We start from the raw sequence: 24,164 nt of genomic DNA on the forward strand, positions 1-24,164 counted from the left end.
TGTGGAGAAGAATGTCTTGCAATGTGACCAGGTAAAAGGTTTGATGTTTGAGGTATTTGTTTAAGTCCTGAGATCGAGGATGGGACGCCATGACTCCCACTTTTTGCGCACCAGAAACAAACAGGAGTAAAAACCTCTGCCTTTTTCTGAAGAAGGAACTCTCTATATCGCTCTCTTCTTGAGCATGGTCACGACCTCCAGCCGGAGTTGTTTTAGATGCTTCTGAAAGAAGGTATGAGGAGGTCGAGAAGGTTGTGTTGAATGAACTCTAAAGTATGGCCAAATCGAACAATCTTTAAAACCCACTGGTCGATGTTATTTGTTCCCACTTCCGATAAAAGTGTGATATCCTTCCCACTATCTTTTGAATTTGTGGTGGGGGTGTAGCCGGAGCCTGAAACTTGTCATTGGCGCCTAACCACCTCTTTACTCTGATGCGCTCTACCCCTGGGTGGAGGTCTAGAATAGGATGCATGAGGTGGCTGCCTCTGGGAATACTGAGGCCAGAACTGCTGCGTAGTATAGGTGGGGTAAAGAAAGCTCTGTTAAAACCCTCTAGATGATAGAACTCCTTGATCCCTAGAGGCATCTTTTTAAATTGAAGGGTTCCTAAGGACCCTGCAGTGTCTATCTCTTTTGATGGCTTGCAGGGCTTCATCCACATGCTTGCTGAAAAGAGCCTCCCATTCAAATGGGAGGTCCAATACTTTATTCTGAACTTCCGGACGAAAGGAAGTCGCTCCAAGCCAGCCCTGACGTTGCAGCACCGCCCCACCAGCTAATTGCCGTGGTCGCAATATCCATTGCGCAATCTATTGCCTCAGCCGAGGTGCGCTCCCCCTCCAAGAGGATCTTCTTCACCTCCACCATAGAGTCTTCCGAAAGGTGGTCCAGATACGGAGCAAATTCGGCCCACAGCTGTCTGTCGTATCTCCCCAGGATTGCCAACGAGTTCGCTGCTCTTACTATAAGCCCCGACAGAGGAGAAACGCTTTCCAATGTTGACCAGCCTTCTCCCTTCCTTGTCTGGAGGAGCTGAAATTGGCGTTGATGGATTTTTTGAACGCCTCTGCGCTGCCTGGGTTATGACCGAGTCTGGCTTCGGGTGGCCAAAGAGACAAGCTGGGGCATCTTCTGGGGCCTAAGATTTTTTGTCTAATCTAGGTAAGACTGCTATAACCGTAGCTGGATTCCTCATTGCCTTGAGACCATCTTCCCAGATGTAGCCCAGTAAGGGTATGGAGGGGATACTCTTTTGAAAAGGCTCCCTCAAGTCATATAAAAAACAATCCATCTGCTTAGATGGCATGGGCAATGCAAATCTCTTGCTGCTCTTTCACACAGATTATGGAGACCCCCAATATCTCCTGGGGGAAAATCCACTGGGGTAGGTGATGGAGATGAAGGGGTCGGCAATATATAGTTGTCCCAATCTGAATGCGCATCCTGCAACTCTCCTTCCTCCCTCTCCTCATCTGAGGAGTCAGTAACCTGCATGAAAGTCCTTTGCGGGGAACTTCTTGCCGATCTAGGAGATAACCTAGGCTGTGGCACTGGAGTGGCAGGCACCTTGGGAGGAGGTGCCGTTTGCATGTCTGATTGTGGCGCCAATGGAAACCTCTTTTTGTAATCTGATAACATCAGTTGTAAATCAGAGATAAGGGAACTCGGGATACAGACCATATCCTCTGGCACATTTGGTTGCTGTCCTTGAGGAGAATAACACTGCTGATGATAATCTTCTTCATCCTCCTGACATTTAACATGGAGCTGGGAAGGACTATGGGCTGCCTCAAACAGCCCATCATCATCAGAATCTTCTTCCAAAAGATGAGCTGGATTTAAGGGTGCGACCTTACTTGGGGATGTGGCTCTCAGAGTTATATCCCCTCTCCCAGTCAAGGCCTGTGTTTTCCTCCTCGTCTCCATTTGCCAAGATGCACTGGTCCCCGTCGACGGTGCCACAGACAATGGCGTATCCATCAGAATCCTCGTCGTGGACAGTGCCGTCGACGGTGTTTTCGTCAATTATCGTCAACGACATTTTGATCTTCAACGTCGACTGTATAGATTTTGTTACCGTAGACGTATATGTCGATGAACAGTAAGCCACAGTCGAGAGACTGGTAACCGTTGCTGTTGTCGCAGTTGATGCAGCCGTCGTATACGTTCTCGTCGACGACGATGACTTTGTTGACGGTGGAGTAGTAGGAGCTGAGGAAGGCTTTCTGAAAGTAGTCAGAACCTTTGGTGGAGGCATAGAAGGCTCTGGAAAAGGTTTAGGCACCTCCTTTGACGTTGAAGGCCGATGCTTGGACTTTGAGGAAGATCTTTTCTCTTAGGGTAATTGTGAAGACTGCGGCCTCTTTACCAGACCCCTGTGAGGTCTTTTTGAAAGTTTCTGAGGGTTGTTTTGAACCCTTTTCAGAGTGAGGCAACCTTTGCCTCTTTTGGGATCATTAAGAAGACCATGAAGACTCCTCACTGTCAGAGTCTGAGACAGGGTTTTTCCCCCGATTTAAGCTTCTGGAGGCTTCCATGTCTATCCTTCAAAGTTTTTGAGGAAAAGGTACGACGTACCTTACAATCAGTAGCAGAATGCTCAGGAGAGAGGTAATATATGCAATCTCTATGAGGATCCTCAGAATGGAGCCTTTTCTTACCACAAGTACTGCAGGCTCTATAGAGACTTTTCCTCTTTCTGTTAGACATTGTGCTGGTAAGGCCATGCTCCAGAAAAGTGTGAGTGTAAGTCAGAAACACACAATAACAAAGTAGTAGTTCAGATGCAGTGACCAAATCTTCTCCAACAGGAACAAAATGAGCAGAGCTCAGAGGAGACTCCTTAGCACGACGTGCGGTAGAAAATCTGAGGTACTGGAGCTTCTCTCAGGAGGGTTCAAGAGGGTGGGGCAGTCTGATTGGCTGAGACTCAAGTTTTAGCAGATGTCTTGCAAAGAGTTACTTGTAGAGTCTTGCTCGACTTTTCTGAGGACCCCACCCACAGTGAAGCCCTTAAGTAACCCTAAAAGGGAGTTGGTCACTCTCTGCAGTGACACACCAATCAGAGGGGGTCAGGGACATTGTAGGAAGTTGGCTCTGTATATACTATCTCAAAGTGAGAGATAGTGTGCACAGAGTCTAAGGGTTTCCCTTAGAGGTTGATAGTGGCAATATTAGATAATACTAATGCTCTATTTTGTGGTAGTGTGGTCGAGCAGTAGGCTTATCAGAGAGTAGTGTTAAGCATTTGTTGTACACACACAGGCAATAAATGAGAACACACACTCAAAGACATAACTCCAGGCTAATAGGTTTTTATATAGAAAAATATTATTTTCTTAATTTATTTTAGAACCACAAGATTCAGAATTCAAGTAAGTACATAAATTGTAAGGTACTTGCCATAGGTAGATATGGAACTTTGAATTAAAACAGTAATGTACACAGTTTTGGCAAAAATGGCAATAAGCTATTTTAAAAGTGGACACAGTGCAAAAATCAACAGTTCCTGGGGGAGGTAAGTATTGGTTAGTTTTTCAGATAAGTAAAGCACTTACAAGTTCTGTCTCCGAGGAATAGGCAGCCCACCGTTGGAGGTTCAAGTTAACCCCAAACCTCCCAGCACCAGCAACACAGGGCCGGTCAGGTGCAGAAGTCAAAGTAGGGCCCAAATAGCATAGGCGCCTATGGAGAATTAGGGTGCTCCGGTTCCAGTCTGCTAGCAGTTAAGTACCTGCGTCCTCGGGGAGCAGACCAGGGGAGTTTTGTAGAGCACTGAGGGGGAGGTCACAAACAGGCACACAAAATACACCCTCAGCGGCACAGGGGTGGCCGGGTGCAGGGTGTAAAGTAGGTGTTGAGTTGTAGATTGAAATCAATGGAGACACCCGGGAGTCACTCTGGTGATGCAGGCAGGGCACAGGGGGGCTTCTCGGGCCAGCCACCTACTGGGCATGTATGAGGGCTGCCTGCTGGTCACTTCTGCACTGGTAGTTGGTTTCTCTCTGGCCTGGGGCCTGCGGGTGCAGTGCTTCCTCCAGGGGTCGGGTTCCTTTGTTACTGGGCAGTCGTGGTCAGGGGAGCCTTCAGATTCTCTCTGCAGGCATCGCTGTGGGGGTGCAGGGAGGTCGCCTCAGGGTGTCCACATTGTGGGAGTCGCCTGGGGGTCCTCTCTGCAGTGTTGGTTCTTCTGGACACGAGCCATGGGCGTTGGGTCCAGAGTGTTGGGGACTCACGCTTACGGAGTGAGGCTGAAGTCCCTTTTAAGATGGTTGTTTCTCAGTTACTTGGACAGAGCCGCTGTCCACAGGAGATTCTTGGTCCTTTGGTTTGCAGGGCAGTCCTCAGAGTTCAACAGTAGCATTTTCCTACACTGCTCGAGCTGGATGAGCAGCAGGAGGGCAGAAAAGTGTCTGGGGGTTGCAGCAGCACGGGTTGCCTGCCAGACGCTTGAATAATGTACAGGCAGATCTGGTGGTCCTCTAAGGAACCACCAGAATAGATGGTAGCATGCAACGGACACTGGAATTGGTGTTGTTGGATGATTCTGACATATTTGATACCAAACATGCCTAAGCACGGAGAAGTCATTAGGTAGCTGGACTACTTGTACTGACCAGTGTGCACTACGTTTTAAAATGGCTTCCCTGCATCTAAAGACGAAGAAAATGGAATCTGTGGATTGTGGGGTACTCTCTTCATGCAGGAGTACCCCCACACTTAGGAACATGCACCCTTCCCTTGGGCTGAAGGGCCTACCAGAGGGGTAACTTACAGTGCTTAAGTGCAGTGACCACAATAGAAGGCAAGCCTTAAATCGGGGGTCAAAGGGTGCATGCACCATTTCACGCAGGCTGTCATAAAAGGTCTGCAGCACACTTTGCATGGGCTCCTAATGCCCTGGGGACCTAAGTACCATACACTAGGGACTTAGATTGGTGCACCACTATGCCAATTGTGGGGCAAAAACGTTACCAAGTAACCAAATTTAGAGGCGAGAGCACAGTCACTGGGGTCCTGCTTAGCAGGATCCCAGTGAAATACAGTCTAAACATACTGAAATCAGGCAAAAAGTGGGGGTAACTATGCTAGAACGATGGTACTTTCCTACAGTCCTGCTTACAATAGCCCCTGTCCTGAGCTTCCACCATGCTAAAAGCAAGGCATCAGTAAGGGCTTTGTTGAAAGGGAGAAGAGGTTCTGAGAGAGTTATTCCCAGCTGAAGCACCTCAGTCAAGACGTTCGTCTTGACCGCCAGAGAGGGCAGGAAAATATCCAGGACCTCAGCCGTCCTCCTCACTACCACTGCAAAGAACGCTCCCGCCTCCATATCCACGAGAGGGAGAGAAAGCATACCAGTATCTGCAGATGTGTCCAGTCCACTGGCCCCTGTCAATTCTTCACACTGGTCCATGTTTGGGTCTAAAGGCTGATATTCCTCAGGGTCAAGAGACTCCCCCTAATCCTTGAGTCCTAGCCCGTAGGAATAGGGCTCAGGCTCTGCCCTGGAAGGCATGGCTCCAGTCAGTGTTGGTTCACATACCTCCAGCTCAGTGTAGGAGTCGGGGACCAGAATGGAGTTGGGGGAGGGAGGGGTGGGCAGGGGCCACCGGCGACATCGGCTTTAGGGCCGGTGCCAGGGAAGGCTGAGGTAGTACAACAGGCGAGGGTCTGGATCCTCATGTGGATCTCAGGGGCCCTACAGGCACTAGATTCGATGGTAAGAAACCAGCAGGGGCCCTTTCCGAACCTGCAGGGACTGAAGGACGCCGCCGCCGGGAACGGCCCACTCAAGAGGCTCACGGCCTCCTAAAACTCTTGGATTTGAACTGGGGTCACTCAGTCTCCTGGAAACTTGGGAATGTGTAGAGAGGACACAGGTCCTGGCTCACCCGTGGTGCCAGGCCTTGAATGTCTGATTCTCCCTCATCTCGTTGGTCAACAACATGGTGAAGTCAAAGATCTCTATGACTTTTTACTCTTTTTTTCTTTTTGTGGGACTGATGGAAGTGGCCCGACGACTTGGAATGCATTGAGGATCGTGGACTTCGCAACCGATCCCAGGACCTTCTACTAGAACGGGATCAAGAGCGCAGCTCGATGGGTGGCAAGGAGATTACAGAATCACTCCGTCAAGGCCTTGGGGTGCATGGTGCGACAATCGGCGCAGGTCTTCGCGTTGTGGTCGAGATCCAAGCACCAGAGGCAAACAAGGTGCAAGTCCATCACTAATATCTGTTCATGATAGGTGCAGATGGGCGTTACGCCGGTGTTCCTAGAAGACATCCCTCCCCCACCAGGAAAACTATCAACAAAAACTTCGACAAAACATAGTCAAAAAGTGACTAAAAGGGGTAGCTCTCTCCAGATCTGCACTGACTGTGCGGAAAAAAATGACCTGACCTCAGCACATTGAGGGGGCACTTATCTATGCACCACGCACATCACTTCCGGTGCAGACGACACTAAATGGAGCCGATTGACACCACCTATCGGCATCAGGGGTACTACTCACAAAATAATTCTAGGTCCATTGTGATGCCTGAGGATAATTGTAAGTAAGGAATCTGCTGCTAATAGTCTTTATCGGATAAGAATCATCAAAGGGAAATTCTACTTGCAGGGTTTGTCAGAGTGGTGGACCATGAGGGAGGCTGGCTTAGTTTGTAGTGGGTACCTAAGGTACTTACACTTTATACCAGGTCCAGTTATCCCTTATTAGTGAAATTCAGAAAGTATCTAGAAGCCAGGCTCTCTAAAGGTAGTGTGGATGAGCAGCCAAGGCCTAACTAGGAGACATGCAAAGCTCATGCAATACCACTGTAGTCACACTACTCACACACATGAAAGAAAATACTCAGTTTTACAAAAATAAAGGTACTTTATTTTGGTGACACAAATGCCAAAAATACCAGAAAGACTATACTCCCTTAGGAGGTAAGTAATATACAAATTATATACACTGGTATGCAGAAATAGCTGTAAAAACAGTTAGAAAACAGTGCAAATAGTGAAAATCACAATAGTTAGAAATGGAAACACAAACCATATACTAAGAAAGTGGAATGCGAAAGTCGGTTTCCCACCTAGGCAAGTGTAGTGTGTAGAGGGGTGCTGGGAGTATTAGAAAACACCAAAGGTAAGTAATAGAACTGTAGGAAGTTGGCTCTGTATATACTATATCAAATGAGATATAGAGTGCACAGAGTCCAGGGATTCCCCAAGAGGCTTGACAGGGGCAATAGAAGATAATACTAATGCTCTATTTGTGGTGGTGTGGTCTAGCAGTTAGGCTTATCAGAGGGTAGTGTTAAGCCTTTGTTGTACACACATAAGTAATAGGTGAAAACACACACTCAATGACTTAACTTCAGGCCAATAGGTTTTTATATAGAAAAATATTCTTTTGTTAATTTATTTTTACAACCAAAAGATTCATTTAGCAGGTAAGTACGTTAAATGAAAGGTACTTTGCACAGTAATACTTAGGACTTTGAACAGATTCAATAAAGTACAAAGTTTTCTTTAAAATGGCAAAAAGCTATTTTAAAAGTGGACACTGCAATTTTCAACAGTTCCTGGGGGAGGTAAGGAAAGTGCAGTTTTTGAGGTATGTACCACACTTATGGGTTCAGTCCCCGGGGCATAGGTAGCTCACCGTTGGGGGTTCAAGGCAACCCCAAACACCCAGCACCAGAAACACAGGGCCGGACAGGTGCAGAGATCAAACAGGAGCCAAAATAGCGTGGGCGCCTATGGAGACAGGGGGTACTCTGGTTCCAGTCTGCTTGCAGGTAAGTACCCACGTTGTCAGAGGGCAGACCAGGGGGGTTTGGAGGAGTACTGGAGGGGTCCCAAGTAGGCACAAAAACCATACCCTCAGCGGCACGGGGGCGGCCGGGTGCACTGTGCCAACAGGGCATCAGGTTCTCACTAAAACTCTATGGAGGAACCCGGGGGCACTTAGGCGCTGCAGGCAGGGCACGGGGGATCGTATCGGGCAAGCCACTGACTGGGCAAGGGTGAGGGCCACCTGCTGGTCGTTGCTGCACCCGTGGTCAGTTTCTCACGGGCTTGTGGGCTGCGGGTGCAGGGCTTCTCCAGGTGTCGGATATCTTTGTCCCGGGCAGTCGCAGCAAGGGGAGTCCTCGGGATTACCTCTGGAGGCGTCGTCGTGGGGTGCAGAGAGGTCAGCCCAGGGTGGACATGTCGGAGTCCCTAGAGGTCCTCTCTGGGTAGCTGGTTTCTCTGGACACAGGCCGGGGGCATCAGGTGCAGAGTAGTTGGACTCATGCTTCTGGAGTGAGAGTCCCTTTAAAGTTGGTTTCTTGATTTTATTTTTTAAAAGGTGTGCTGTCCACTGGGTGAGAGCACATCCCTATCCCTATTGGTCCTAATCCTCCAAAGAAACATGGAGGATTTCTCAAGGAGAGGGTCACTCCAGCTCTGGACACCTTAGGGGTGGGTCCTGGCTGAGGGGGTGACTCCTCCTTGTTTTTCTCATTATCCCTCTGGACTTGCCATCAAAAGTGGGGGTTTGTCCAGGGAGGGGTGGGGTGTCAGGTGGTGGTGGTTGTGGGTGGGTGGGGGTGGGGGTGGGGGCATCTCTACTAGCTGGAGTGTCCTGTAACAGCAGGCTTGAGCCTTTCAGGCTCACTGCCAGGTTTTGCAGTTCCTGCAGGGGGAGGTGTGAAGCACCTCCATCCAGGACAGGCTTTGTTTCTGACCACAGAGTGCACAACGGCACTCACCCCATGTGGTCAGAAACTCGTCTGGAAGTGGCAGGCTAGCACAGACCAGTCATCCTTGCACTAGCAGATGGGCTAACATACAGGGGGCATCTCTAAGATGCCCTGTGTGTGTATTTTTCATTTATTGTGATACCAAACTTCCAAGTATTCAGTGTAGCCATTATGGTGCTGTGGAGTTCATAACTGACAGACTCCCAGACCATATACTCAGTATGGCTACCCTGCCCTTACAAAGAATTGGCTTAGACACTGTAGGGGCATAGTGCTCATGCAGCTATGCCCTCACCTGTGGTATAGTGCACCCTGCCTTAGAGCTGTAAGGCCTGCTAGAGGGGTGACTTACCTATGCCACAGGCAGTGGGTTGTGGGCATGGTACTCTGAGGGGAGTGCCATGTCGACTTCATCTTTTCTCCCCACCAGCACACACAGGGCCCTTTTACAATGAACTTAACTGTGTGCCAGGGCTGTGCCAATTGTGGAAACAAAGGTACAGTTTTTAGCAAAAGAACACTGGTGCTGGGGCCTGGTTAGCAGGGTCCCAGCACACTTCCAATTAAAGCTGGCATCAACACTAGGCAAAAAGTGTGTGTGTGTGTTTGTGTGTGTGTGTGAAGGGGGCGGGGGGTTGAAGAAAAGCAGGAGTAAATCACAGTAACTTTCCTAGAACACAAAAGAACATCAGAAAGAAGATATTGCAAGAGCCATAAGAGACTGCAAGACACCAACAACGGATTTCTGGGCCTGAAGACCTGTGAAAGAAGGGGACCAAGTCCAAGAAGCACTGAAAAGTCCAGGGAGAACAGGAGCCCCTGCTAACCCAGATGAAGGTGCAAAAGAAGAACCACCGATGAAGAACAACAGTCAGTACTGCACCCAAGAAGAAGAAGAAGACAGATTTGGGTTCCTGGTTGGCGCAGAAGATGTCCCATGCTGGATGGATGATTGCAGTCTGGTTTGCGTAGCTGGATTCAGTCAACAAGCCTTGGCACACGCAAAGCTCGCGGTTAGCAGAAAATGGCACTCCCCGGGACCAGGAGGGGCCTGGTGGACTCTACCCAGAAGGGAGAGTCAGAAGGGGATCTCAGGAACTCAGCGTGTCCACAGAAGACCAGGCAGCGTAAACAGGAGTCCCACAGCACGGGGCAAAGAAGGTGCAAAAGGAGGCCCACGTAGCACTACACAAAGGAATCCCACGCCACCAGAGAACCACGCAGGGAGCTGTGCGTCGCAGGATAGAGTGCTGGGGGCCGGAGCTGCACGGTGCACAGAGAACCTCATGGAAGGATGGCAACAAGCCTTGGCATATGCAAAACATACGGTGCACAGGGGTACTGTCTTGCGTGGGGAGGCATGCTCTTACCTCCACCAAAGTTGGACAGTTGGACGTCAGGACCATTTCAGTCCGCCACCCGTGATGCTGGATCCACACACTTCATCAGAAGAGGGGACCCACACCACCAGTCATCGCTGCTGAGGGGAGCCTGATGAAGCAGGGAAGTGACTCCTTCACTTCAAGGGAGATTCGTTCATTCTTCTGGTGCAGGCTGCAGACAGGCATTCCTCGGAGGATGCACAACCTGCAAACAGCTGCAGTTCCTGGCAGGAGCTGATAAAACAATGTTGTAGAAGTCGTCTTTGCTTCTTTGTCGCAGTTTGTAGAGCTTCTGGAGGGTCTAGATGCAGTTTCTTCGGTAAGACGGTGAAGTAGAGGATGCAGAGGATTTCTGCTGGAGTCTAGCAATTCGAATCTGAAGAACCACCCAAGAGAGAGACCCTAAATAGCCCTAAAAGGGGGATTGGTCAGCTACACAGGTAAGCATCTATCAGGGGAGGGCTCTGACGTCACCTGCTAACACTGGCCACTCAGATGCTCTTAGAGTGCCCTGTCAACTTGGAATCCAAGCTGGCAAAACCCTCCTCTGTCCGGTTTTGCGCCAGAGCAGGGACTGGGGGTCCCTGAAGCGAGGTAGACTGGATTATGCAAGGAGGGCACCATCAGTGTGCCCTTCAAGGCATTTCTAGAGGCTCTGGGAGGCTACCCCTCCTATGCCTGTAACACCTATTTCCAAAGGGAGAAGGTGTAACACCCATCTGCCAAAGGAAATCCTTTGTTCTGCCTTCCTGAGCTCGAGCAACAGGAGGTAGGAAAACTGTCTGTGAGGGCAGCAGCTGGGGCTGCCTGGAAAACCTAAGAAGGCTGTAATGGCAGTACTGGGGGTCCTCTAAGGAGCCCCGCAGAGTGCATGGAATCATACAACCTATACCTGCAAAAGTCTTGGTGAATGATTCCAAAACTTTAGACACCTTACATGGCCATATTCAGAGTTACCATTGTGAAGCTGGACACAGGTATTGACCTATGTCCAGTGCACGGGTAAAATGGCGTCCCCGCACTCACGACGTCTGGGAAATTGGTCCTAGAGGTCGTGGGGGCACCTCTGTTAGTGCAGGGGTGCACTCACACACAGGTACTCTGCACCCTCCCTTCAGGGCTGGAAGGCCTGCAATATGGGTGACTTATAAGTGACCTGGTGCAGTGTAAATGGCAGTGAAAAGGTACTTGCACCATTACACACAAGGTGCAATGGCAGTCCTGTAGAAACCTTTGCATGGGCTCCCTATGGGTGGCAAAAGAAATGCTGCAGCCCATAGGTATCCCCTGGAACCCCAATGCCCTGTGTATCTAGGTACCATATACTATGGACTTATAAGGGGGGACCAGTATGCCAATCTTGGGTGAAATACTGAGTTACCAGTATGCAGTGACATAATTTAGAGGACAGAGAGCATAATCACTGGGGTCCTTATTAGCAGGATCCCGGTGAACACAGTCAAACACACTGACATCAGGCAGAAAATGGGGGTAACATGCAGAAAAGAGGGTACTTTACTACAGACCAACACCATAACAATGGTAATTTGTGAGATTACATGTAACCAAATATGTATCTGTAGGGTTTAATACAGAGTAATAACACTCCAACCTTAAATGCGTACTGACTATAACATGCTTTTCACAATAAATATGTCAGATCTAGTACCTTTGTCATAACATTTCATAATAAACAGATCAGGCCTATAGCCATGATGACTGTCTTGCCACCATAACCAACCTAATCCTCCTCTATCAAGTATAACTTGTAAAGTGCAATGCAAGCATAGTTTTAGTAGAAGCACAGAAATTCAGGAGGCATCATGGTGGACAACACAGTGGAGCCTAGACCCCTCTCTCAGTAGGGCTCCAAAAGCTCTTTTTTGTTGATCAGATAAGGTCAGGTGAGTTGCACTCTTAATCCAGACCGAAAAATCCAGATAAGTAAATGATTGCTCACCCCCATTTGGGCTGCTGATGGAGAAAGGCACTGTAAATTATCAAGTTATCTAAGACACTTTAATAACATGACAACATCATATGAATGCCCCAGAAAATTTAAGCTCAGGCAGCTGGATAAATAAACTGATACGTGGAGGGCAAGTACTTTTTTGGTGGAAGCATACAACTTCTTGTGACTCTCACATAATTGTCTGGCAACAGCTGCGATGTCAAGCCAGACCATACAAACCTGGAGCTAAGTTTATACCCTGGACTAGAAGACTAATGTGGAATTTCCAGATACTACTGCCAGACAAGAACTTGACGCACACTAGAATACAAGCAAAGCTCGTGCTCAGTGGTTAAGAGAGGAAAGGACAGGAGTAGTGCTTACAATAAATGGGCCTCATAGCAGGATGGAGCACTTATGATTTGCCATGGAACACAGAAACAGACCGTTTTATTAGTACAGACAACCCCAAACACTGCATTATGTTTTAAATTCTGACTGTTTCTCCTGACACACAAAAATTGTTGGGAGGATACTTTCAATAAGTGTAATCACTGGCAACCGCTTGGAGTAGCATTCGAATCCATCAATCTTTTGCCCACCATGCTACATCAGATTAGACCCTGCTATGTGCAAATCAGCCTTGACCCTGCTCCAATAGGAACAGTCCAGCCAAAACTGATTGGCGCACTCTGGCAAATCAGTTAGAGCTGTCTCAATGCCAGACGTAAATAGCAATTAACAGTCCATGTGAGGGGGAGGCTTGAGCTGGAAAATACCCCTGCTGCAGTAAAAATAAAAATTGCCATTCTGTTTAAATGCATTTAGGAAAGTACCATCTTGCCTGGCATGTTACCCCCATTTATACATGCACGTCAGTTTGTTTTTGCCTGTCTCACTGGGATCCTGATAGCCAGGATCCCAGTGCTCATAGTTTGTGGCCTGAATGTGTATACCTGTGTAGTGACTAACTGTGTCACTGACGCTCTGCTAACCCGTGTTCGAAGACTTCTGCTGGTGCTTCCTGCTTGTGCGTGGGCTCTCTACGTTGCTGAGGGCCCCCTCCATCTCCTCTCCCAAGTGGCGACATCCTGGTCCTTCCTGGGACCGGGCAGCACCCTTTTTCTCCAACCGCGACTCTTGCAGCTAGCAAGGCTTGTTTGCGGTATTTTGCCAAAGAAACACTTCTGCATCCTCCAGCACGCTGTGGGACATCTTCTGCATGAAGAACTACTTCCTACCTCCTTTCGTTGTTGCAGAATCTTCAGCTTCTTCCAACTGAAGGCAGCCATTTTGCACCTTCATCCAGGGTTTAGTGGGCTTCTGCCACCCCTGGACACTTTAGCGACTCTTGGACTTGGTGCCCTTCCTTTGCAGGTCCTCAGGTCCAGGAATCCGTCTTCAGTGCTTTGCACTCTGGTGTGGTCTTTGCAAAATCCCTTATCATGACTTTAGTGTGTTTCTGGGGAAATAGTAGTACTTTACTCCTACTTTCCAGGGTCTTGGGGTGGGGTATCTTTTACACCCTTATTGTTTTCTTACACTTCCAGCGACTCTCTACACACTACACTAGCCTAGGGGTCCATTCGTGGTTCGCATTCCACTTTCTTAGTATATGGTTTGTGTTTCCCCTAGGCCTACTGCATCCTACTGTATTCTAGTGTTTGCACTACTTTCTGACTGTTTTACTTACCTGATTTGGTTTGTTGTGTATATTTTGTGTATTTTACTTACCTCCTAAGGGAGTATATCCTCTGAGATATTTTTGGCACATTGTCACTAAAATAAAGTACCTTTATTTTTACTAACACTGAGTACTGTCTTTCTTATCATATGTACCTATTTGATATAAGTGGTATTGCATGAGCTTTGCATGTGTCCTAGTTCAACCTTGGCTGCTCTGCTATAGCTACCTCTATCAGCCTAAACTGCTAGAACACTACTACTCCACTAATAAGGGATAACTGGACCTGGCACAAGGTGTAAGTACCATTGCTACCCACTATAAGCCAGGCCAGCCTCTTACAATGCCTATACGAGTTAACAAATAGTGGAAAAAAGTGAGATGGCTGAGTGTATATTTTAGATGTAAAACAGATCAATGGGCATTAAAAAGCAAGTAGCCCCATCAAAGACAGGATGATACACCAAACAGACAATAGCAGGACAATTAGAGAGAAACAATGGTATCAGATGATTTTGATCATCTTTCACTCAGGTCTGATGGAAAAAATCTGATCCAAATAAGCCAGTTGGTGAACGGAGATGGCCCAAAGCCCACCCTATGTATACTTTAAGCAATAAATCTATCAAACAGCTGCGATGACAATCCAGATAAAAAAAAGAGACAAGAATGAGATAAAGACACAACAAAGCCAAGAAAAATAATATTAACAATGGACTAACGAGTAAACATAGCTCTTACCCAGCATTTTCCTTTTGATTTTTAGGTGTTATGTCTTTGTGAAGAGGAGTTGTAATTAGAACTTTTTGCCCACATATTGGAGTGGATGTAAATGATGGATTTTCAAGGTTAAGTTGCTCATTTCCAGAGTAAATATTGAAAAACTAGTAAAAGAAAACAAATACGTCGAAGTTAAAGGTTATCTATTTATTGAAAAGCCTTATGAGCCAAAGATATAATTTCACTAACCGATCCGTTTTGAGCAAGGGTGCCTGTAGTAAAGTAAAAGACAAAAAAAGTGAAATTCTAGTTTCAAACAGAAAATGTCATACATACGTGATAATTTGTCCTGTATGTTTGAACCTCTTTTATAGGGTGGCAAACCAGAAACTGGCCTTGAGCACTTTTTCACTTTATATGGGTAGGTCACTGCAACAACCCAACCAGTTTACAGGAGCCCCACATCCTCTTGCCCAAAGGCCTTTCAAAAGCAGTTAGCATGGACACAGAAACACTTGAATAGTTAATTACTTCTGTGCTTAGTACCAATATCCTGCCGCCATGCAGTTGCACACAATGTTAGAAAATATAGCTGATAGTCGCTCAGAACATGCTAAATTAGTGTGCTTAAGGAAATGTCTTACAAGCATCTGATGGTGATTATTAATATTTACTGTGGACAGTCACTGGTAGTGCAGAGGGCTTTGGGTAATAGGTAAACTACAATTCACATCTATCAGCATGTATCCAGCCCCTCAGGAAATCCTTGATCATATCAATGTTTGAACAACTTTATTTTTTTTTCACTGTTAAGTGAAGAATAGGTAGTTTGCGGACACCCTCCTGTCTAGATGGAGATTTCCGAGATTCACAGAAAGAATGTACTATGGGGTGCATGCTTTTGGAAGGACCCATTTTCCTGCACAATTAAGGTATGTAACTTCAGCAGGAGAACAGATCATGCCAAAGAGTACAGGACGACAATGGTTGCATCAACCTATTCCTATCACTCTGGAGGATACAATCTCTTTGCTTCTATTTCTGTAGGCGGTTGTATGGTCTTGTTATTCTGGAGGAAGTATGCAGCAAGAGCACAGGTGAGAGGCATCTGCAATCCACCACGCCCACACCCATATGCTAAACAAGGGATGTTTGTCATGAGTAGCCCCCATGGCCTGCTGACTACCAGAAGACTCACAATAACCTGATAGTTGTATACTATGGTCCATGGTAGTTAGGAGTTACAGCCCCACCAAGGATTGCTGATGCCTTGTAGCTCATTGTGGTAGCCAGGACACCGATCCTATATGCCATGCAGGCTGAAAGGTGCTGTAGGTTATCCATTCCATTGCTGAGCCTAGCAAAAATGCACTGTTGAGCCCTTCTCCAACTCTACAGAGATATGACAGACTCCATCTGAGTTGACAACTACCATATCAGAAAGGAACCTGTTGCCCACAAAGGTAACTCCCTGTGTAAACAGCCTCGTTAGATTAGAATTCAACCTTGGGCTGTTGTTGGATAGGACTCTGCGGAGGGAATTTTCCTGCAACTTTCAGCTTTTTCGCCCAGTCTTTACTGACTTTCTGTGCGTGAACTTCAGACTCTGGGCACTTCCTCACAGTCTGGCAGTGAGAAAATGGACATGCTCACCCTATCTATGGTAGGAAGGGGCAGGTAGGGAAATGGTTGAGGTGCTGTACCCAGGAGGTCCCTGCGAAAAAAATATACCACATACCAGGGGCGGGTGCGGCCCTGGCTACTAGGGGGACATGCACTGGGTGTGACATCCCCTAAAAGACCATGTTAACCATGTCCTAGGCTTATGGAAGAGGCCTGCGAGGGAGCTACTTCACCTGCGCTCAGGGTGGCAGCCCTGATGCGGGGGTCATCTCTGAGCTGCCTTACACCTTCCCCGGAGGACCCTGACACTGGGGCTCGTGGTATGCAGAAACCAGGGCAGGGATCCAAAGGTATACCCTGTCCGGATGGGGGAGCAACCCCATGGGGGTGGCCCAAACTAAAGGGGGGAGATGTCAGACGCATCCATAAGGATAGGCCGGTCCTCTACTAGTGGGCGTGGGCCATGGGCACTGTCCCCCTGTATGGGTAGGAGGGAAGATCTACATTCCAGAGCCTCAGGGTGTGCATGGAAGAAATTTAGGGAAGACATCTGTGGTTCAACTTCACAGGAACCATCTAGTATAACTAGAGGAACTCAACATCTGCAAGGCGGAGTAACCTTTACAGCGATGCAGGACAGGTGCTGCTGGACCGTGTGGGCACACTGCCAGAGGAACCTGTTGTGCCCAGGAGGATAACTGTCAGAGGAAGAATTCTGCGCTCTCTTTCCTGCTTAGAGACTGGCCTGGGGCCAGCTGCCTCCTGCTGTGTAGCATCCCAAAGGGTAACTCTCCAAAGGCACGTTGCCTTGCCCCCTGTTCTCGAAAGTCTCAGGGACATCAAAGACTGCCTGAGAGGGACTTAAATCCACGACCGGTAAAATCTGGAGAGCGGTGCCCTATGCTGCATCTACAAAGTATGTTGCATTTCACCTGGCAGCAGCCTCAGTATTTTGTCTGGAGGCCGGAATAGCCTGGTGTGGAGATTGCCAAGGATTACCCGCACTTCAGGTGAGTAGCCCTTCATCGTAGGGACCGTCTTGTTGGTTTGAACAGGATGACACAGGACTCGCTTTTATTGAGTGTCACATTTCTCTTGTGTGAGCCTCAGCTGCATGCTCATTGTGTGCGGTGCCCTTTTCATTGGCTGCGACCCTCAGAGATGAGGGTGCAACTTGGGTTGTACTGTACTTTGCGTCTTTATCAATCAATCAGGAATTTGTAAAGGGCACTACTCACCCGTGAGGGTCTCAAGGCCCTGAGGAGGGGGGGGGGAAATAGAGGGTGGGTAGTGCTGCTACTGCTCGAACAGCCAGGTCTTGAGAAGTTTCCTGAAGGTAAGGAGGTCTTTGGTCTGGCGCAGCAGGGTGGGAAGAGTGTTTCACGTTTTGGCGGCGAGGTGAGAGAATGATCTACCACCTGTTGTAGTTCTTCAGATGCGTGGGACGGATGCAGGGGCAAGGTCGGTGGAGCGGAGATGCTGGTCAGGGTGTAGAAGGAGAGTCGTCTATTGAGGTATTCTGGTACGGTGTTGTGCAGTGCTTTGTGAGCATGGGTGAGGAGTTTGGAGGTGATTCTCTTGTTGACTGGGAGCCAGTGAAGGTTTTTCAGGTGGTCTGTGATGTGGCAGTGGCGGGGGATGTCCAGGATGAGGCGTGCAGAGGCGTTCTGTATGCGTTACAGCCTCTTCTGGAGTTTGGCAGTGGTTCCTGCGTAGAGGGCATTGCCGTAGTCCAGCTTGCTGCTTACGAGGGCTTGGGTTACTGTTCTTCTGGTTTCGATGGGTAACCATTTGTGGATCTTTCGGAGCATGCAGAGGGTGTTGAAGCAGGAGGAGGAGATGGCGTTGACTTGCTAGGTCATGGATAGTGAGGGGTCAAAGAGGAATCCTAGGTTGTGTGTGTGGTCAGTGGGAGTCGGAGTGGTTCCGAGAGTGGTAGGCCACCAGGAGTCATCCCATGCGGAGGGGGTGGAGCTGAAGATGAGCGCTTCCGTCTTGTCGTAATTGAGTTTGAGGCAGCTGCTATTCATCCATTCAGTGATGGCCTTCATTCCTTTGTGGAGGTAGGTCTTGGCGGAGTCCTTGGTGAGGGCGAGGATCAGCTGAGTGTCGTTGGCGTATGAGATGATGTTGAGGTTGTGGGATCGGGCGATGTTAGTGAGCGGGTCATGTAGACGTTGAAGAAGTTCGGGCTGAGGGATGAAACCTGGGGTACACCGCAGATGATTTCGGTGGCCTCTGAGCAGAACGGGGGTAGGCGGACTCTCTGGGTTCTGCCGGTGAGAAAGGAGGTGACCCAGTCCTGGGCTCTGTCGCGGATTCCAGCATTGCTGAGGCATGAGCATAGGGTGTGGTGGCAGACATTGTCAAACGTGGCCAAAAGGTCCAGGAGGATGAGGGCCGAGGTTGCGCCGCTGTCCAGTATGGTTCTGATGTCATCGGTGGCGGCGCTGTGGTTGCTGAACTTGCACTGAAGTGTGTGACCGGGGAATCTGGTGAGTCTAAAGGCACTAGACAGTGTACCTAATTCCAGAGAGGCACAGAAACCAAGTTCAGAGTGTGACCAGAGAGACTAGCGTGACTCAAGTCATTGTTTGTTTGGTGCTGTGCCTTCCAGAAGGGTGCGGGATTTACATCCTTTGTGGAAGAGTCTGGGATTATCTGGTGTGGTTCAAGTCATCACTTTCCGAGAAGGTACCAATTTGGGAATTGGCTTGTGAGTGAATGTACGGTCAGGGCGACTCAGATCGTTGGACCTCTGAGGTTGTGAATCCTTTTTGTAGAAGAACACCACTGAGCACTTTTCACGTGGGTTTGTAACTGTCTGGGGGCAGTGGAGTTTTCGTGCCCAAGACGCGGCATCTCCTGGTGCCGAAGGTGTGGGCCTAGTAACTTGTTGTGTGCATATGGAACTGTTGAGGATGACATACATCAACAACCCCCAACAGCACCTTTCTGTTCTGGAGGTGCTGAAACTGGCAACTATTTGGTATCATTCAACTGTCTTGCAGGACTGGGATCCTTGGTGTCTAACGGTGGCCCCAGTGACCCTCCACGTGTTTTGCAGATCTCAGAGTAAACTTCCTGTGGGGAGCCCACATGTCTCCTCCCTATTTACCAACAGTTTTTTCCTTCCCCACCTTGACCCTGGAACCCTGAGACTGGTGACTAGCCGCAAGTGGCCCAGAAACCACTGAAAGTTTGATGCAATCTTTGGTTTGTGGAGGGGTGGGATAGTTGAAGCTGGTTGATGGGTGAGAGGCGGTTTGGGACCTAGGGTGCTCACAAACACAATAGTCTCCACTATCTGGGATTCTGAGCACCATGTTAGGGTGCCGGGAGTGCGTACGAGTGAGTGTGTGCATGCGCTAGCTGATACCCGTGGCATGGCAGGACAGAATGGATGTGCGGGAGTAAGGTCAGGTGAATTTGAAGGAAGACCGTGGTGGTGCTGGTCACCTTTATCCTGTCAGGGAGTTCTTACAGTTGGCTTGAAGTCTTACTAGCGTGGCTTCAGCCGCAGTGCTATGTGAAAATGTTGTAACCCTTGTATGCACATTTTGCTGATAACGTTGGGAACTAGAGTGCACCCTCAATTTGTGTGTTACACTTATTGTAGGGGATTCTAGAGTGGGTATTGTGCTGAAAACGTTTGCCACCTTATGTGGGTGCAAGGTGGGAATGTACGATTTCCTCAAATGTACATACAGTAGTAGTGTTTAACACAGTTGGCCCTCTTACAGTGGCTTCAACTGCAAATTGGGGCTTAGGCCCAGAGTTGCATTATAGCCACATTGTGTTAACAAGATGGGTGTTGAATATAACCTATATATACGTACACTGTGCATGAAGTCTCCTTCGTGCCGCACAACATGGTTGTGCCAGGGAAGTGCTGTGTCTTTCCTTTACAATTTGCTTCTGTGATATCCTGACTGCTCTGTGCCAAGCTACTCAAGGGTGAGCACAGGTTATACAGTAAGGGTCAGCATCCACCCTTGACAGGAGTGCGGGTTCTGCCTGGCTAGGGTCCTGCCTCAGCCAACAAGAATGTGCCACCTCCAACAGCTGTTATTTGACACAATACGAATGAGAAGCTCACTTTTACACAAAGAAACATAAGGCAGACCAGGGAATAGGTCTTGATTAGTTCTCCGACTTTGACAGTATAATGACATTTGACCCAGAGCAGGGGTGCTTTCAGGGGTGAGCTATGCATTAAAAGGTCCAAGAAGACTTCAGAAAATTAGACTTTCCCCAGATAGTCTTTTGGAAATAGGAAGCAATGTAGAGCCTTGAAAAGATGCTTACAGGTGCATCAATGGGTCTTTCAGAGGATATGCTGTGTTGCTGTCATCGTCTCCTCCAGATTTGCAGCATACTTTTGTGTGGCTGCTGTCTGAAAGGTGAGTAGGGAGGGATAAAGGAGTTACCTACCAGTAACCACATTTCTGCTGCATTATCTTTCAAACCTTCAAAAGCTTGAATCATCCTCCGTCAAATGGCGAATCCCACTGTAACTTAAAGAACAAGTTACTTACCTTCACTAACACTTTATCTGGGGAATACTATGTAGTGGCAGATTCCTTACCTTAGAATATTATCCAAGTATAAGACTGGATCCAGCAAAACTTGCCCAGAACCTCTGACCGCCGGTAGGTGACGTGGATCGGCTCCGCCTTAGCATCTGTGCCGCCCAGTGGCTATATAGGCGCCACCCCTCTGCCATCAGTTTCTTTTTGTGACATTTCCGCACCAGAAACAGGGAGCCACCTTAGAAAGTCAATAGACCAGTGTGAAGACATGTAGAACCTCCAGGTATCTTCTAGACAGAAGAAACTATTCGCAGAAGCGGGGAAGATTGGCAAGGAAATCTGCGGACAGATAGAGTCCAGGCAACCCTTAGTAATAGTGTAGGAGGTTCTAGATAGTCAGATCTCGTATAAGGGTAGCTGTCTAGAGAAGCTAAGGCTTATCCAGGACACCGTAAAGCCGTTGCAAATACCACACAAGTCAGTCAGTGATGTACACAGAGGAAAGAACCACACCAGTGTTACAAAAATATGTTTTATTTATTGTAACACACACACTCTAGAACTAACCGGAGATATGAACATACAAAAATATACAACGTAAGTAAAGACATAAAATAACACGAGCCCCTGTTGAGGGGACCAAACCATAAAACGCGAAAATCACTTCCAACCCACACTACCACCCAAGGACCCTTAGGACAGGGTAAGTACTGAAACCCCAAAGTAAGAAGGTAGGAGTCCCCTGTCGCCCTAGTGCAGAGTTGTAATCCTAGGTCAGTGGCCATAGGATAACATGGGGAAGTCGCGGTTGGAGTTTTCGAGTTCTAGGACCCTTCCCAGAGGAAACCTGTTGGGACAAGGGAGGTTGCATAGAGGCCCCATTCGTGAATACCCAGAACAGTGGAGTACTCACACCAGGGAGCCAGGTGCGTAGGGGCGAAGTCACATCAGAACCTTCTGTTAAAGTCAAAGGGGACCTCGGCTGTCCAGCTGCTGTCATGATCTTTGGACCAGGTTGATGTAACCCAGGCATGGGTTCCAGAACAAGGGGAACTCACGAAAGAGGGGACACAGTTCAGACCACCAGAAGGTCCCCAGGAGCTGTAGGAGGGCAATCCCACCCTTCTTGGAGATGCTTTCCTGTAGGGCGGTGGACCAAGAACTGCAGTGTGGAGCCCAGGTGATGCAGGAAGATTGCACAGAGATTGCAGGATTGGTGGGGCCCAGCAAGGTCCAGGTGATCCAACCTTGGCAGGTAGTGCAGGGCCAGCCCGAAGCAAGCAGTAGAGCCAGCAGGAATCGTTGGAGCCCCCATCAGGACCCTATGGCAGCAGGTACGAGAGTCTCAGGGAGGCCTCAACAGCAAAGACAGATGCCCACGTCGCAGGAGTTGCAGAAAGGACATCGTTCTTGGAGCTGGAGAGTGATCGAGGCCAGGGCTTCTTGGAGCTAGGAGGTCTTCGGACTGGAGAGCCAACAAGCCTTGGCAATGACAAACAGACACAGGGTGTAAGGAAATGCCTCCTTGGCATGGTTACCCCCTGACTTTTTGTCTTTGCTGATGCTAAGTTATGATTTGAAAGTGTGCTGGGACCCTGCTAACCAGGCCCCAGCACCAGTGTTCTTTCCCTAAACTGTACCTTGGTCGCCACAATTGGCACAACCCTGGCACTCAGGTAAGTCCCTTTTAACTAGTACTTCTGGTACCAAGGGCCCTGATGCCAGGGAAGGTCTCTAAGGGCTGCAGCATGTCTTATGCCACCTTGGGGACCCCTCACTCAGCACGTACATACTGCCTCACAGCTTGTGTGTGCTGGTGGGGAGAAAGTGACTAAGTCAACATGGCACTCCCCTCAGAGTGCCATGCCAACCTCACACTGCCTGTGGCATAGGTAAGTCACCCCTCTAGCAGGCCTTGCAGCCCTAAGGCAGGGTGCACTATACCACAGGTGAGGGCATATGTGCATGAGCACTATGCCCCTACAGTGTCTAAGCAAAACCTTAGACATTGTAAGTGCAGGGTAGCCATAAGAGTATATGGTCTGGGAGTTTGTCATACACGAACTGCACAGTTCCATAATTGCTACACTGAAAACTGGGAAGTTTGGTATCAAACTTCTCAGCACAATAAATGCACACTGATGCCAGTGTGCAATTTATTGTAACATACACCCAGAGGGCACCTTGGAGGGGCCCCCTGAATACCAACCGGACTTCCAGTGAAGGCTGACTAGTGTCTGCCAGCCTGCCACACACCAGACATGTTGCTTGCCACATGGGGAGAGCGCCTTTGTCACTCTATGGCCAGGAACAAAGCCTGTACTGGGTGGAGGTGCTTCTCACCGCCCCCTGCAGGAACTGTAACACCTGGAAGTGAGCCTCAAAGGCTCACCCCTTTTGTTACAGCACCACAGGGCATCCCAGCTAGTGGAGATGCCCGTCCCTCCGGCCACTGCCCAAACTTTTGGCGGCAAGGCTGGAGGATATAATTAGAAAAACAAGGAGGAGCCGCCCACCAGTCAGTCAGGACAGCCCCTAAGGTCCTGAGCTGAGGTGACTCCTGCTTTTAGAAATCCTCCATCTTGAGAGTGGAGGATTCCCCCAATAGGATTAGGGATGTGCCCCCCTTCCCACAGGGAGGAGGCACAAAGAGGGTGTAGCCACCCTCCAGGACAGTAGCCATTGGCTACTGCCCTCCCAGGCCTAAACACACCCCTAAATTCAGTATTTAGGGGCACCCCAGAACCTAGGAAACTAGATTCCTGCAACCTTAACAAGAAGGACTGCTGACCTGAAGCCCTGCAGAGAAGACGGAGACGACAACTGCTTTGGCCCCAGCCCTACCGGCCTGTCTCCCAACTTCGAAGAAAACTGCAACAGCGACGCATCCAACAGGGACCAGCGACCTCTGAAGCCTCAGAAGACTGCCCTGCACCCAAGGACCAAGAAACTCCTGTGAACAGCGGCCCTGTTCAAAAACCAGCAACTTATGTGCAACAAAGAAGCAACTTTAAAGACTTCACGTTTCCCGCCGGAAGCGTGAGACTTCACACTCTGCACCCGACGCCCCCGGGTCGACCTGCAGAAAACAAACACCTCAGGGAGGACGGCCCAGGCGACTGCGAGCCCGTGATTAACCAGAGACGACCCCAATGAGCCCCCACAGTGATGCCTGCAGAGAGAATCCAGAGGCTCCCCCTGACCGCGATTGCCTGTAACAAGGGACCCGACGCTTGGAACCAACACTGCACCCGCAGCCCCCAGGACCTGAAGGAACCGAACTCCAGTGCAGGAGCAACCCCCAGGCGACCCTCTGCCTAGCCCAGGTGGTGGCTACCCCGAGGAGCACCCCCTGTGCCTGCCTGCATAGTTGAAGTGACCCCCGGGTCCCTCCATTGTTTTCAATCTAAACCCAGATGCCTGTTTGCACACTGCACCCGGCCGCCCCTGTGCCGCTGAGGATGTACTTCCTGTGCCTGCTTGTGTCCCCCCCGGTGCCCTACAAAACCCCCCTGGTCTGCCCCCGAG

At 49.1% G+C, this 24,164-nt stretch overlaps 1 protein-coding gene and 1 long non-coding RNA gene across 5 annotated transcripts in view; one reads left to right on the forward strand and one right to left on the reverse strand.

The window, feature by feature from the left end:
• LOC138282563 (uncharacterized) overlaps positions 1 to 24,164 on the forward strand; it is an 822,484-nt gene that overhangs the window by 264,698 nt on the left and 533,622 nt on the right. The window lies entirely within an intron of this gene.
• MYBL1 (MYB proto-oncogene like 1) overlaps positions 1 to 24,164 on the reverse strand; it is an 802,126-nt gene that overhangs the window by 234,898 nt on the left and 543,064 nt on the right. For all 4 annotated transcript variants that reach the window (XM_069220277.1, XM_069220274.1, XM_069220273.1 and 1 more), the window contains one exon: positions 14,503 to 14,645. In XM_069220277.1, coding sequence (XP_069076378.1) covers positions 14,503 to 14,645 — 143 coding nt within the window. The remainder of the gene's footprint in view (positions 1 to 14,502; positions 14,646 to 24,164) is intronic.

The sequence above is a fragment of the Pleurodeles waltl genome, chromosome 2_2, assembly GCF_031143425.1.
Source record: "Pleurodeles waltl isolate 20211129_DDA chromosome 2_2, aPleWal1.hap1.20221129, whole genome shotgun sequence".
NCBI classification, from domain to species: domain Eukaryota; kingdom Metazoa; phylum Chordata; class Amphibia; order Caudata; family Salamandridae; genus Pleurodeles; species Pleurodeles waltl.